Consider the following 14,474-nt stretch of genomic DNA (forward strand, 5'->3'; position numbering starts at 1 on the left):
CTCCTTCAGGTAAACCGTTTAGGGCTTTAAAGGTCAGCACCAACACTTTGAATTGTGCTCGGAAACATACCGTGTACAGTGGTACCTCGGGTTACATACGCTTCAGGTCACATATGCTTCAGGTTACAGACTCCGCTAACCCAGAAATAGTGCTTCAGGTTAAGAACTTTGCTGCAGGATGAGAACAGAAATCGTGCAGTGGCGGTGTAGCAGCAGCAGGAGGCCCCATTAGCTAAAGTGGTGCTTCAGGTTAAGAACAGATTTAGGCTAAGTACGGACCTCCAGGACGAATTAAGTACTTAAACCGAGGTACCACTGTATTATGGCTGGGCAGTAGTTGCATCAGCTGGGTGGTTTTTTTTTTAATACGTGAGGGAAAATAAGCCTGAGCCCTGACTTTGCAGTGACTTTTCCTTTAACTGTGGAACTGCGACCATTCAGAGTTATACTGAAGTTCTGAGTGTCTGAGCCCACCCCACGCCCTTATGGGGCGGGCAGCACTATCTCTCCCCCCCCAAAAAAACCCCACCTAACTGAACCAGGACGCTCCTTCTACAAACCATGAGCGTGCCCCTCTCTACTTTGTTATCTTGAGGCCCTGCACTTCTCCCCGCTCCAAACGTCAATCCGGCTGTGACTTCGCTCATTGGCTAAGAGCTCCGAGAGGGCGTGGCCATTATCGTCGGAAGCTCTTTTCTCCCGCGGATTCTTTTCTCTCCTGTTCTTCAGCTCTCGTTCTCCGCTAGGTGAGCAGCAGCCGAGAGGAACAGGCGCGCTCGCTTACCCGCTTACCCCTTCATTTCTCTCCGAGTGGTTGCACTCTGCCCACGCTCAGAGGCTTCTTTCCGGGTCATCCCCAGCCAAGGTAGGCAGCGTCTCACGCGCAGGATTCACGTGTGTTCGCGCTCGTCGGGAAGGCAAAGTGGCTTGCGGAGGGCGGGTGCTGGGAAAGCCGGCAGCGGCGCTCCCTGCCTCCCTGACAGGGGCCGACACACCGGAAACTGGGCAGCAGCAGCAGCAACAACCCCAGGTGTGGCGGAGCAGAATGCCAGGACAATCTTACTCGGCTACGAGTGATCGCCAAAAACATGAAGAAGTTGCAAGGCTGGAAGCGGCCCCCCCCCGACGTTTGCAGAGGAGCCCCCTCTTTTTTATAAAATATTTATTAAAGTTTTACAAATTTTATCAAACACAACAATACAAACAAACACAAACAAAAAAAGAACAAGTATAATTTCAAAACCTTATTTTCTTAAAACTTACTTCCCCGACCTCCTCATACCTCCCCTTTCTGCATTCCCCAGAGGAGCCCCCTCTAAGCCGTCAGCAAAGGAGACCCAAAGTACATAAAAAAAAAAAAAAATGTTAAAAGCAACCCCATAAAAGTGAACGTAGCAATTGTTTTGTGTCAAGGAAGCTGTAATTTCAAAGGGAAGGGGTGTGATGGGGTTTGGGTTTGTGATTTATTTATGGCGTATTTTGTATTTTTATCTTGCATTTTTATGCTGTGAACCGTACCGCCCTGGGATCTACAGAGTATGGGCAGTATACAAATTTGAGAATTTTTTTTTTTAAAAAAAGCCATTCTGCACAGTGAGCTTGTTGGGGAGCCTACTGGATGAGACCGAAAGGATCCCCAGGAGGAGGGAGAGGAAGAGGGGGACAGGAATGCTGTTCACGGCCCTGTTATCTAGCTGTTTTTCTCCATCCTGCAGTCCTGAACATGGCCCTGGCCCTGGCCCTGGGCACCAACCTGAATGATGCTCACCGCCGGTTCCTGCAGGCCTTCCTAACTCTTGGCTTTGTGGAGAGGCCTGAAGCTGCGAAGTTACACCAGTTGTACTGCCAGCTGCACAAGGGTGAGTGGGGGAGCGAGTCCACTGGCAGAGATTAATAGAGGGCTGGGTAGCAGACTAGTCCTCAGGAAGGGAAAAGGAGGCAGGAAGGGCTGTGTGTGTAAGTAAAACCTGTGCTAAGTAATCTTGAGACTCAGCCCCTCTCCCCACATTTGATCCTTTTCTGCTCTTTGACAAGCTGAGCAGGGAAGGCGGTGGTGGCATTATGGCATTCCCCTCCACCATCATCCTCTCCTGTGTGCTCTTAAGCTGTTCCATCTTTCCATTCCATCTTCTGCTGTGTTCAGTGCAAAAAGTCAGCTGTGTATGTGATGCACAGGGTGTGGGTGGGTGTAATTTGTCAGCAAAAGGATCCACAACCTTTCTTTCCAGGGCTCCAGGGATTTCTTTCACCTGGATCAGTGCCAGTGTCAGAACTGAGGCAGGAGAGGGAGACTGAAGGGGACCCTCCCCTCCCTCCCTCTGAGTGTGTAATGAAGAGCCTCTCAGGGTCTGGCAATGCCCCCTTTCCACCCTCTGCCTCCAAGAGTTAGCAGTCACAGGTGTTCGGGTGTGGGGGCTTTTTGTTTCTTTAAAAGCAAGCAGAACTGTAGGCCAGCTGGACCCTAGAGAGATGATAGTTTTAGCTGAGATTTATTTTTTTAAAGTGATTTTGAATTACAATTTTTTTGGGGGGGGCAGATGACTAATAAATATGCATGCAGGTCCTGTTTCCCAACACTTGCTATGCAAAAATTCACTTATCCAAACATGAGGAGTTAGTACCCAAAACTCACTATACACACCTCAGATTCATATATCCAAACAGCCAAAGTCTTCCTGCTTCCTTATTTCCTTACTTGTTTGTGCTTTGCTGGTCAGTGACAGCCATTTTCAGCCAGAAACAAGGGAGGGTGGGGGAGAGGGATTGGAAAAATCAGTTTTTCCTTTGCTGGTCGGCTGCAGCCATTTCAGGAAGAAAACATGGATGGGGGTGGGGAGAGAGATTGGATAAATCATGGATTGGAAATGTTCCCTTAGGGATCAATGGAAATTGTGAACTTGTTATGTGACTGCTCTCCTTTTCCTTATATTCTCACCTTTCTTTATCTTCCCTCCTCCACAGTCCATTATGCACCTGATAAGTTGGATGACTTCATCAACAGTTTGAATGGTCAGCTGCAGCCTTTGTCTTTGGAGATCAGGAAAGGAATATCGGAAGAAAATGGGAGAACATATTATGCTTTGGTAAGGCAGGGTTGGCTGTCACCTGGTGTCTTTTCCTTGTAATTTGAAATTGGGAAGGGTGGGATCTGGGGGGAGTCGCATGCTGCTGCTGGATCACAATGTCCCCCTGACAAGGAATCCAAGAGGCACATCCTTCCCCTCATTCTACACCCTTGCTGGATGGTGGCAGGACTGCTCCAGAGACTGGAGGCTCTGCCACAGGAACTGAGATGAGCCAATAGCTGCAGGGGGAAAAAAAGGAGCCCAGCAAGGGGATTCCTGGTGCAGTGAGGTGAGGCTTGGTGCTTGCCTCCTTCAAAGAAGCTTTGCCCATGGGAGGGGCCAGCCACGTCTGGGCTGTGGCTGCCAGGGAGACAGCGTCAAAGAATCCTCTTGGCTTGGAGCTCAGAGGCTGCCTGGTGTCTCCTTTATCACACTTGCTTTCTCCCCCAGGTGAATCTGGCTGAAACTGAGATCACCCTGATGGCAAGCGACTACTCTGAAAATGAGCTGGAATTGTTCAAGAAGACTGTAAGCATGGAAACCTTGAGTGCGCAAACGTGGCTGAATCTGTAGCAGATTGCTGCCTGCCTACCTGCTGGCCAGCCTCCTAAGTGGCCCAGATTCAGTGGCCCCCAGTAGCCACGGGGGGACTCACTTTCTGGACTTGGCCTCTGCTCCCCAGCTTGTCCATGTTTTGGGAATCTCACGGGTCTTGGGAGGGTGAAATGCAGCCCTCTGCATCCAATGTGCTTAATGCAGTGTTTTTTTCTGGGGGTACACAATCCCGGCACCTCCCCCCATGTTATAAGTGCGGTACTTACTGTCACAACTTCATGGTGAGTACCGGCACCTTTTTGGAGAAGCATTGGCTTAATGAAATACAAAGCCAGGAGTCTACTATCCTCCTGCTAGCTGGCCAGAAGGACGTGGCCCCTGTGATGTCCTTTGCTCACTTAGGAAAGGGGTTTTCCATCTGCAGATGGATCTGATTGTGCTGTCTAGCAACGGCTTTGCCTCCTCCACGGAGATCCTGAACCTGGCTGACCAGCTGAAGCCAAAGAAGATGAAGAAGGTGGAGGCTGAGCTAGTACTGCAGCGGCTGGTGCAGGATAAGTGGCTCTCCGAGGTACGGGAATGTGGGTGGGGAGCTGGAGTGGGCAGGTCCACTTTGGCCCCTATGCCTTCCTTTGATGTGGGGGCGGTTGAGCCACAAGGGGCATAACTGGGCCTCTGCTCTCTCACAGAAAGAGGGAGAGTACACTTTGCACCTGCGCTGCGTCCTGGAGCTGGAGCAGTACATCCTCCGCCACTACCAGGACTCTGCCCGCAAGTGCCACGTCTGCCACAGCCTCTCCATCCAGGTCAGGAGGCCCACATCAGCTAGTGGTGTATGTGGGATGGGCAAGGCTTGGGGATGGGGGAGCAGTGGCCAGGAGTTCCTCTGTGCAGTGCCACCTCCCCTGCAGCTTAAAACCAGCCTTGTGGAGAGGCTGATTAGTGTTAACCACCCTTGGCCTCCAGGAGCCTTACTGCTGCTCAGCCCTGAGGCTGATCATCTTACAAAGGCCATCTGCCTCCCATTCACAGCAGCTTTTCCCTTTCAGAGCCAAGTCTGTGAGGACTGTGGAATCGCCATGCACTTGCCTTGCCTTGCCAAATATTTCCAAGCCCAAAGGGAACCTCGTTGCCCTAACTGCAAGCAGTTCTGGCCACATCAGATTCCAGGTAACACCCCTGAAGAGTGCCTCCCCAGAAAAACACGACCAGTTTCGTGCCAGGGGTGGGAATGGGGAGACAGCAGCCTGCTCTCCTTCTGGTCCACTGTCTGCCTTTCATGACATTCTGGGATTAACCCAAGGACTTCTTTGCTTTAGTGAACTGGCAGATTTCCTGGAAGCGATACAGCTTCTTGCATATGAGATAAAGAGGATCATTTGTGTACAGTGGTACCTCGGGTTACATAAGCTTCAGGTTACAGACTCCGCTAACCCAGAAATAGTGCTTCAGGTTAAGAAATTTGCTTCAGGATGAGAACAGAAATCGTGCTCCGGCAGCGCGGCAGGAGCAGGAGGCCCCATTAGCTAAAGTGGTGCTTAAGGTTAAGTATGGACCTCTGGAACGAATTAAGTACTTAATCCGAGGTACCACTGTAGAATGCTAGATTTCTAGCAGAACCCCCTCTCAAAGTTCACGGAAAGCTCACCCTCCCGGAAGCAGCTAGCAAACTAGAGCCAGATTTCATCTCATTTGATGGATTCTATTTCTTGCCCTCAGGCTGGGAGGGAAAAGGATCTCTGTTGGGTCGGGCTTTCTTTTGGCCAACAGGGAAAGTTCTGCCTGTCAGAAACTGGTACATAAATGGGTTGAGGGTGAAAGTGGAGGTGGGAATGGTCCCAAAGGCCACGGTAAGGTAATCAAACTCTTATTCCGCCCATTCTGTATTTTTCCATCTCCACCACAGATATCAACCTACCAGGACCTTCTGGGCTCTCAAGCACTCCACAGGAGACCCGGAGGAGTGCCGCCTCCCCAATGGCCCAGAGGCGGCAGTAAGACTTCTCCAGGCCCTTGTTGGAGAAGTACAGACAAGCAGCTGTTACTGGGGCCCAGCACAGCTGCTCTATATTTGCATAATTTAAGTGTCTGAAATGCATATATTGTGATATATATTTTTCCTCGGGATCCAGCCTGTCTCACAATTTTTTCTTTCCTTTTTTACTATTTATGTAAAGCTTTTTTAAAATAAAAAATACAGGGTTTTTATTTATTTTCAAGCTATAAAAGCACATACAATACCTTTCCTGGCAACGGCATGACCGTATATTTAGCAAAGTTTTTAAAGGTCTTATGAGGGTGACTGGGCCTCAACTCTGCTCCTTCCCAAAGCTGTCCTCGGTATCTTTTTGTTTTTGAAAGATAACGTAACCCTCTTGGAACACCATAACTTGTGAGCATCTCAAGAAGCTGAATGTTGCAGGATTCAGGATGGACTGCTTCATGCAACACATAGTTAAAACTCTCTCCTGCAGGAGCCAGTGAGGGCCAGCAACCTAGATGGCTCTAAAACAAGAGGGTCACCAATGGCTACTAGCCAGGACGGCTAGGCTCTCTCCCTCCACAGTTCGTGGCAGCAATGCTTCTAAAAATCAGTAGCTGGCAGGCACAGGAGGGGAGATTTGCTCTTGTCCTTGGGTCCTGCTTGCGGGTTTCCCATTCAGATGTCTGGTCAGCCACTGTGAGAACAGGATGCTGCGCTAGATGGGACACTGGCCTGACCAAGAAGGCTCTTCATGTTCTCATGAACAAAGGAAGCTCCAGTCCCCAGCAGGGGTTGTTCCTAGCCCTACTTTCAGAAGGCAGAGTTTGAACTCTGGACTGTGTGGAAAACAGACACTTTTGCCCTCCCCCAACCCCAAATTTAAAGAAATCGCAATTCCTCCTTGTAACTTGCATTTGTGGGGTTGGTGAGGGCACGATGAATCTACAGAGAGACTTCCCTCCGCCATGACTAAGGACTTCTTTGCCCATCTTGCACAAGATCTGAGCCCTTCAGACTTTGTAAAGCAGTATTATAGAATCAGAATTGTAGAGTTGGAAGGGATCCCAAGAGTCATTTAGTCCAACCTGCAATGCAAGAAACCTTTTGCCCAACATGTATTGCAGCGGCTCTAGTCATGAGTGCATCAGTTCCATTAGAGCCTCCACCAAGAAAATAGAATCAAAATGGTGAGCTTTCTGTCTCCCTTGACCAAGCAGGTTGTGCTAGATCAGCAAAAGCAATTGAATTCACAACACATAATTTAAATATTAATTTGTATTCTGTTGTCCTTTGAGAAAAGTTTTAAGAGAGCCCTTTTTAATAAAACCCAAAGAGGGACAAGTCACTATTTTAGCCCCTTCAGAAAACTGCATCTTTGATGCCCTTGATCCTCAACCACAGCAGTTGAACTGTGTGTCACAGCCCTTGCTGCTTCCTGGCAGCTCCTTCCTTCATCTTGCCTGAAGTCCCTGAGCAGAAGAGTCCTCCCTTGTTCCCAGCAGACGCTATGACCACCAGAAGCTGACGGAGAAACTTGTGTCCAGGGACCGCACATAGTGCCAGTAGCTAACTGGGATGAACAGAACTTCTCCAGGGCTCAAGATGCAATCTTGAAATGCAGCTGCTTTGAAGTTGGGGAATTTCACCAAGTCAGGGTCTTCCACATCCACCTGGAAATGAAAGAGAAAACGCTGTCTTAATATAATTCAGACAGGACTATCCATGGTTGTCTCATTCTTTGCCTCAAGAGGCTTACAATTTAGGTGACAGGAGAGAGGGGCAGGATGTGGAGGGAAGCAGGGAAGAGGAAGAGGCGAGTGTTGGGAGCTTGGCTGCAGTTGGGGATGGGAAATAGGATACGGTGCCAATTTTTAGGGTGAACATGATTTGCTTCATGGAATAATTCAGCCCACATTAAGAGGAACTGACTTTACTAGGTGCCCACCTGGCTGGTGTTGTGAAGGAGGTGGCCTTCGTGTGGATAAAGGTTTTCAGATTCCTGAGGAGAATACAGACGGACATATTTCCGTCCCATTACCTGGAGAAAGGAATGTTGAAACATTTGTCAATAATCCAAGCTCAACTTTTCTAACTAGCATTCCTTTGCTTGGTGTCTGGAGTGTGCCCTGACACACAGGATTTCTGCAAATGGGGTCTTGCCATCATTTGCAGAAAAAGGAGCCCAGACATCTCCGTCCAAAGTTTGCAGGCCAACAATAGGCACTTTCCCCTGCCCCAGTGCCTTTCTAATTTCAGCTCTCAGCACTCCCTCTCTGCTCTTCTCCTTGACAGTCCATCAGCACCTCAGTCCACCTGAGACAAGGAGCCCATTGGCATCAGCTTCCCAAGCTGGGATCTCTGGCTGCAGAGAGCCTTCCCATGGTAACTTCTAGAGGGAAGCTTCCTCTGGTGACTGTTGTTGCTGCCACCCCTAGAGCAGGAAGCAGCCTCCCTTGAAAGGCAGGAGGATACAGAAGTCCTGCCTCTGATTGGCAACTGCCCTCCTTACCCTCCGCACTGCAGGCTGCCATGGAGGCCCTACCTGGACTAAGAAGTTCTGCTGCGGGTCCTGATGCAGAGGGGAGACAGTCCCTGGTGGACCAAACCAGGCGTTGACAGTGATGTCCTCTTCGTCTCCTTCACCCAGGCAGCAATAGTCAGGGACGCCAATATCCAGCTTCAGCTCTGGGATCTGGCAGAAAATTGGTTAGAAAGGAAAGCGGGGAAAGAGGTTCTCATCGTACACTAGCTTGACATTTATTTAAGGCATTTATAACCTGCCGTCTATTTTGTTTGCGATCTTCGGATGAAAAGTGGCAAATAAATAAAATAATAATAATCCAAAGATGGCTCACGGCAACCATTAAAACAAGACCACAAGATAAGAGATGGTGAGGCAAAGGATGGAAACAGAAAAAGGCGGAGTTTCAGGCATCAACCACTTGGGCAAAGCAAATGCCTGCAGAAAAGGGAAGAGGCTTTGCAAAGTGCCAGGAGGCAGCTATCAAGGAAGGGGCAAGATGGGTCAGAGCACAGAAAAGGCCTGATCCTGCACCTCAGCCAAGGCTCTCTTTACTAGTGTGGGTGGCGAAGGGACAGCATTCAAACCAAACAAGGTCTCCCTATTTTCCAGCATTAATTGTTATGGGGATTCTCTGCTGGGGCCAGGTTGGTGGGGAGCTGCTCTATACAGTCTTGGGTTCCCTCCTCCCCTGCTTCCTCAGGACATCAGGAGAACAGCTGGCAACAGGATGTTGGCTGGCATTAAACAACATGAGTTTGATTAGCTAGAAGTGACTCAGTGGGTTTTGGCAGACAGCCCACCTTGAGTCAGGAAGGAGTTTTCCCACCAAGTGGATTGGACACCTACGAGAGGAGAGGTCTACTGTGATGCTCGCAGCCCTTTGCACAGGTCTCTGAAACCTGTTTGGCCCACGTGCCTCCTCCCATGGACTGTGGAGGATGCCTGGGGTGGAGTTTCCAGAGAAATGCTTCCCTGAAAGGTGTGGGTGGCACTTTGGATAATTTCCAGATATGAAATTTTGGGGGTGGGAAATTCACTGCATTCTGGTGAACCCGGCATCTGTTTCCTCCCATCAAATAGGAACTAGAAGAACTATCCCTTTGGTTTACCTGGTCAAAGAGCTGGTGCTGAGCAAGGTATCCCTTGTGGTCCTGCAAACAGAAAGGGGGGGGGGGACAACAGAGAGAGAGGAGTGAGTGGAAATCCTCTACATACAGAAAAGTCAACTGAAACAATTTGGTGGGGAGTCCAGAGCCCCAGCCCACAAACTCTACCACTCACTGGTCAGCTCCCTGCTCCCCACCCCAAGGAGCTCTGCCAGGCTTGCCCTCCCTTTCCCAGTCTCATTGCAGCCTTCCATGTTACTCAAAAGCTGGCAGGTGCTCACATAAATAAGTTCACTAATATTTTATTTAAGGAGACAACTTTCCTGCTTGCTGGGTTCCCAGGCGGAATACAACAATGGAGTTAACACAAACTCAACCCAGCATAATTTGTCCTGCTCTTCCCAGCCAGGTTGTTTTGTGGGAGGGAGAAGATCCAGACCTCATTCTCAATATACTGTCTGATGAAGTCATCCACGGTCATGAGGGTCTGGGACCACTCCTCATCTGTGTAGCGCGATCCAAGCTCCACAGGGACTGTGCGGCTGCCGGCCACCTGGCGGATGTAGCTCACGCTGCAACAAAGGAAGAAGAATCAATGGCAGGGCTCTCTCTCTCTGTGTGCCCACCCTGTTTCCAAAGGCCCTGTTCCCTCTTCCTCAGGCAGAGTGCTTTACAGTTCTTTTTGTTCTTTCCTCTCCTACATGGGGGAAGTGCCAGCGGGAACTTGCAACACTTTGTGTATTTTTTGAGTATTTGGCCTGGCTGGCTCAGGGCACCGTCTAGTAACTCACAGATGAAGTTACTTCTGTTACAATCTGCCTGTGATTATACATCTTGGGATATCTGCCATTCCTTGGAGGAACTTTGACCTGAATAGCAAGCAGGCAGAGGGAAAGGTCAGGCTGGTGTCATTTCCGATCCTTCGCTGTGTTTTCCTGATAGCACGAGTTCTGATCCACTCCTCTGTGAACCCCCTGGAATTTCACTGTCAGGCTTGCCAGGGCATATATTATGGTAGCCAAAAGCTAAACTGAGCACAGGCAAAAATCAAGCCCTGCGGTTCCAGCAGTGCAGAATGCAGGCCCAAAACAGGCTTCCTGCCTTTAGCTCAGGGGCAGAGAGAGCATCCTCTTACAGAAGACAAACTGGAGAGGATGCATGATGTCAGGAGCCCCTCCAGCCCCACACCCAATAATTTGGCAGCAGATGCTGCCTCCATTGGGCAAAACCTTTCCCTGTCCTGGAGGCAGCCACCCACCCTCTACCTGCTCTCTTGCCCTCACCTCCACTTTCTCAGGCAAGGCCAGTGGTCCACAACCCCCTCCAAGACAACTGGCTTTTGAGGGGTTAGGTAACTGTCCCGGAAATGTTCCAGCGATGGGCAGAGAAGCTGTGGGACAGCAGTTTCTGGGGCTATAGCAGGGGCTGCTGGGGTGATGTCCGTCCGGATTTTCTGCAACAAGGAGCAGGTGGTTAGTTCTGCTTCTTGTTTCACTGGCAGGGGGCTCAGTGTGGGTTGGCCCCTCCGCCCCTGCACACACTGGGAAAAGGAGGGCTTAATCTGCTTCAGTCCTTGAGGTGTGCCAAGGGAAAAGGCCATCACTGGCCATGAAATGGGCTCTACTGTGCGGGAGGCGGCAATGCTTCTGAGGACCAATTGCTGGAGACCGCAGAAGGGGGCTGATCTTGAGCTGGGGTGCTGCTTGTGAGGGAGTGGGGGCTTCCCCATGGGACACCCGACTGGAGGACCTGGCTGGCCATCCTGCAAGAACAGGAGGCTGCAGTAGACGGGCTCGCCTTTTGCTCGATCCAGCTGCAGCGAGGCTCGCCTTCGAGGAGAGGGGAGCTGTTCATGCAGACGGGAAGGGGGTGGGCAAGGGTGCCCTTTGCAAGCTGGTACCTTCTTCGGGGGTGCTCCGGCACGGGCTGTCGCTGCTGGCTCCTCGGATGGCAGGTGCCGCTGGAGGACGGGGACCAGCCTGCCCATGACGTCGTCCAGGACAGGCGCGCCGAGCAGGAGGCTCAGGTCGCATAGGCGCAGCGCCTCCCGACTGGCCCCTCGTGCCCGGCACAGGCTCAGCACGCGGAAGAGGCAGCCCAGCGCCCACGCCCGCCGCCACACGGCGCTCACCGCCCGCCACGGGCCCACGTGCAGCCGCTCCCAAGAGTAGTCGCAGACCTGCTCGCCCAGCTCCAGGCAGGCTCGGCGGGCTCTCTCCGAGCCCAGAGACTCCTCGCCCGCATCGCCCGGGTACACCAAGGCGGCCGCCTCCTCCAGCAGCAGCGCCACGCGGGCCCCCTCCGCCCCCAGCCCCAGCGATCCCAGCCCCAGCCCGGCCCGTGTGCCCGGGAGCAGAGCCCGCACCGCCGCCCAGCAGGCAGCAGCACTTGGTGCCTCCTGCTCCGAAGCAGCAGCCATGGCCGGGACCGGCGGGAGGGAAGGAGGCAGGGAGGAGAGAACAACTCAGGGGCCACGAGGAGCCCTCTCACTAGAGGTGAGCTGCCCCTGGACAGGGAAGCTCCATGCCACCCGGCGGGCGGAGGAGCTGGGCCGCTGGAGGTAGACTGCCCCTGGACAGGAAGGCTCTACTTGGCTGCGGAGGTGTCTTTCTCACCTCCCGCCACACGCCTGCGCAGAGCAATGCCGGTTCTCTAGAGCACAGAAACAAACACAATCCCGGTTTGGGGGTGTGGGACTTCCGGGTTCCACATTTCGCAAGCCGTGATCAAGCGTTTCTAAGTGTTTCTTACAACAGCCCTGCAGTGAAGTTCAGTGCTAATCTTACGGCGGCGTCGCAAATCCAGGCACCGCGGGAAACCAAAACGCCTCCAAAGATGAACAAGCAGAAATGTGTACTCTGCACGGGAGTTTAATTGACATAAGTTTATGGGAGCGTTCTCACGCATCCCGCGCCTGCGCAACGAGAGCGCCCTTTCCCCTTGCTCCGCCCACAGGCGTGCCCGGCCTCATTTCCTCTAAGCTCACGCGCGGCAGGGGCCGCTCGTTTACCGTAGAACTGCAAACGTATAGACTAGCCGTGGGGAGAGCGGCTTCTGGGATCAGGCGTCTTGTCCTCCCCAACCGACAGGAGAGGCGGTTCCACTCGGAGTCCATCCATGTTTGTTTTCTTGACCGCCTGTTTATTTGTAACATTTAAAACATTCGCCCGGTCTCTGAAAATGCAAATGCAGCCCCTCGGTATTCTCCCCACATTTCGGACCAAGGGAGGGCTGCCGGGACACGACAGTCTTGCAGTGCAGCCCACCCTTGAGTGCCTGTGCACTCGAAGCAGTGGCGTAGCGTGGGGGGTGCAGGGGGGGCCGGCCGTACCGGGCGCAAATCCACGGGTTAGGGGGCGCAAATCCACGGGTTAGGGGCGCAAATTACTTGCCTTGCCCCGGGTTCTGACAACCCACGCTACGCCACTGACGCGAAGCAAAGGTGCAGTGCTGCAGCTCTGCGCGAAGCCTCTCCCTGTAGCAAAAAGGCCCCCTCCCCCCGGCAGCGGTTCTGCCCGGGCTCAGCATCGGGCACCCCCCTTCCCCGCCAGAGGGTCGAAGGCGTCGACCTCCCGCCCTCGGCTCCTGCCCCGGGCTGCCGCTTCCTCCCCCCTCCCCGAAGTACAGTAGAGAGACGGACAAATCCCGACCCCCTCCTACTGCCAAGTCCCTCCCCCCACATTCATTTGCAGGCTAGCAGCGTATGTTTAGAATCTTTTTGCTGAAATATGTTTTTTAGCTCCATTTTATTGTATTTTGTTTGTATGTTTTACGTACATCGTCCTGTGCTCATCTGAGGAGGGATGGTGAAAAAATTAAGCAGACCAGGCTTTCCAGGGCATTGTATTGAGGCATTATTTCCTTGCTTCTTCGGTGTCAAGTACTGCCTGGGCCAGGGGTCAGCAAACTTTTTCAGCAGGGGGCCGGTCCACTGTCCCTCAGGCCTTCTGGGAGGCTGGACTATTTGGGGGGGGGGATGAACGAATTCCTATGCCCCACAAAAACCCAGAGATGCATTTAAATTCAGCTCATGTAAAAACACGCTGATTCCCAGACCGTCCGTGGGCCGGATTTAGAAGGCGACTGGGCCAGATCCGGCCCCTGGTCCTTCGTTTGCCTACCCATGGCCTGGGCAGTGCAGTTTCTACCATCTGTGCATTTGTATTCTGCACCCTCAACAGGACTAGCAGCTTGCCTCAACATTGTTCAGATCTCCAAGAACAGCCTCTTTTGACTGGCCTCCACGCTGCTCACTTCAATGAATTTTGATCCAGGAGAGCTGCTTTGGTGCCCAGGTTCTTCTTTTGGGTTTCCCATAGGGGCATCTGGTTGGCCCCTGTGAGAACAGGAGGCTGGGCTAGATGGGCCCCCAAAATCTGGGAAGCAATGAAATGCAGGGTCAGGACTGAGGGAGACTGACCAAAAACGATGTTGCATGGACATGCTCCAGGTTTCTCAGTGGGGATGGGTTTCCCCTTAACCTCCTGTAGCCACCAGTCCATGCTCCTTCGCTTCATCAGACAGCACATTAAGATGATGGTGAGGAGATTCAGGAGACCAGCAGCAAAATTCCTGTCCTCTTCTGGCAAGAGCAGGCTTTGAACAGAGTTAATGTAAAAATTGTGATATCTGATTGAATATTAGCTATTAGATATAGATACTGATTTTATTCTGACTGCCCTAATATTAATCACATTTACCCTTTCAGACAGAATGTATTAGGCTTGATCTTTGTGTGCCTGATGCCATCCTCCTATGCTGTGTAAAGCTGTGTTAACATTGCATGCCACCTCCTGCCTTATCTGACCCTGGAAGGGTCAGACAATGTTTTGTGGAAGAGGTATGTGTTGGCTTCACATCTGGGTGAGAACTTGCATTTCTCCTTGAAGTTATCTGGGGCCCAGAAAGAGGAGATGGGAGAGGAATTTATGACCTTCTCGCTGAAGGTCTGGTTGCCTAGACAACTATCTAATAAGTTGTAAGCTGAGACCCAAATATCCTTGGGAACTTTGGGGCACCCCAAGGGAATTGTGGGGGAGTTGATATCGGTATGGAGCCATGTGTTTTTAACATCCCATGACCTGTAACCTTTCTTGCTGTATGTAGAAAAATGTTTTGATGTTTGGTGTCTCTTTGTGTGCAGTGCTAGATAAGCTATATAAGCTGGGTAACAAACTGGTGGTGTAAAAGTAAATTCTTACTTGTTTAGTCGTTTAGTCGTGTCCGACTCTTTGTGACCC

At 51.7% G+C, this 14,474-nt stretch overlaps 2 protein-coding genes across 2 annotated transcripts; one reads left to right on the forward strand and one right to left on the reverse strand.

Moving 5' to 3' along the window:
* The first annotated feature begins 350 nt into the window (after positions 1-350).
* On the forward strand, positions 351-5,832 carry NSMCE1 (NSE1 homolog, SMC5-SMC6 complex component). The gene is made up of 8 exons (XM_081170938.1): positions 351-865; positions 1,716-1,859; positions 2,962-3,083; positions 3,516-3,593; positions 4,045-4,191; positions 4,310-4,426; positions 4,670-4,790; positions 5,527-5,832. Exons 2-8 carry the CDS (start codon positions 1,724-1,726, stop codon positions 5,616-5,618), a joined length of 813 nt encoding a protein of 270 aa, XP_081027064.1. The 5' UTR covers positions 351-865; positions 1,716-1,723; the 3' UTR covers positions 5,619-5,832.
* Positions 5,833-6,864: 1,032 nt separating this feature from the next.
* KDM8 (lysine demethylase 8) lies at positions 6,865-12,098 on the reverse strand. The gene is made up of 7 exons (XM_081170906.1): positions 11,135-12,098; positions 10,518-10,687; positions 9,674-9,806; positions 9,238-9,279; positions 8,147-8,296; positions 7,550-7,642; positions 6,865-7,274 (listed from the first exon to the last, which is right to left on the reverse strand). Exons 1-7 carry the CDS (start codon positions 11,651-11,653, stop codon positions 7,110-7,112), a joined length of 1,272 nt encoding a protein of 423 aa, XP_081027032.1. The 5' UTR covers positions 11,654-12,098; the 3' UTR covers positions 6,865-7,109.
* Positions 12,099-14,474: the final 2,376 nt, after the last annotated feature.

The sequence above is a fragment of the Podarcis bocagei genome (genome assembly GCF_964188305.1).
Source record: "Podarcis bocagei genome assembly, chromosome: 14".
Lineage (NCBI taxonomy): Eukaryota > Metazoa > Chordata > Lepidosauria > Squamata > Lacertidae > Podarcis > Podarcis bocagei.

Excerpts from the sequence above, each read along its gene's own strand:
- NSMCE1 (XM_081170938.1), top strand. The coding sequence starts at position 1,724 with ATGGCCCTGGCCCTGGCCCTGGGCACCAACCTGAATGATGCTCACCGC. Across the intron at positions 3,084-3,515 it reads GGAGAACATATTATGCTTTG|GTGAATCTGGCTGAAACTGA; the intron begins GTAAGGCAGGGT and ends TTTCTCCCCCAG. Across the intron at positions 4,427-4,669 it reads GCCACAGCCTCTCCATCCAG|AGCCAAGTCTGTGAGGACTG; the intron begins GTCAGGAGGCCC and ends TTTCCCTTTCAG.
- KDM8 (XM_081170906.1), bottom strand. The coding sequence starts at position 11,653 with ATGGCTGCTGCTTCGGAGCAGGAGGCACCAAGTGCTGCTGCCTGCTGG. Across the intron at positions 9,807-10,517 it reads CCTTGCCTGAGAAAGTGGAG|CGTGAGCTACATCCGCCAGG; the intron begins GTGAGGGCAAGA and ends CCTTTGTTGCAG. Across the intron at positions 7,275-7,549 it reads TCCTTCACAACACCAGCCAG|GTGGATGTGGAAGACCCTGA; the intron begins GTGGGCACCTAG and ends TTTCATTTCCAG.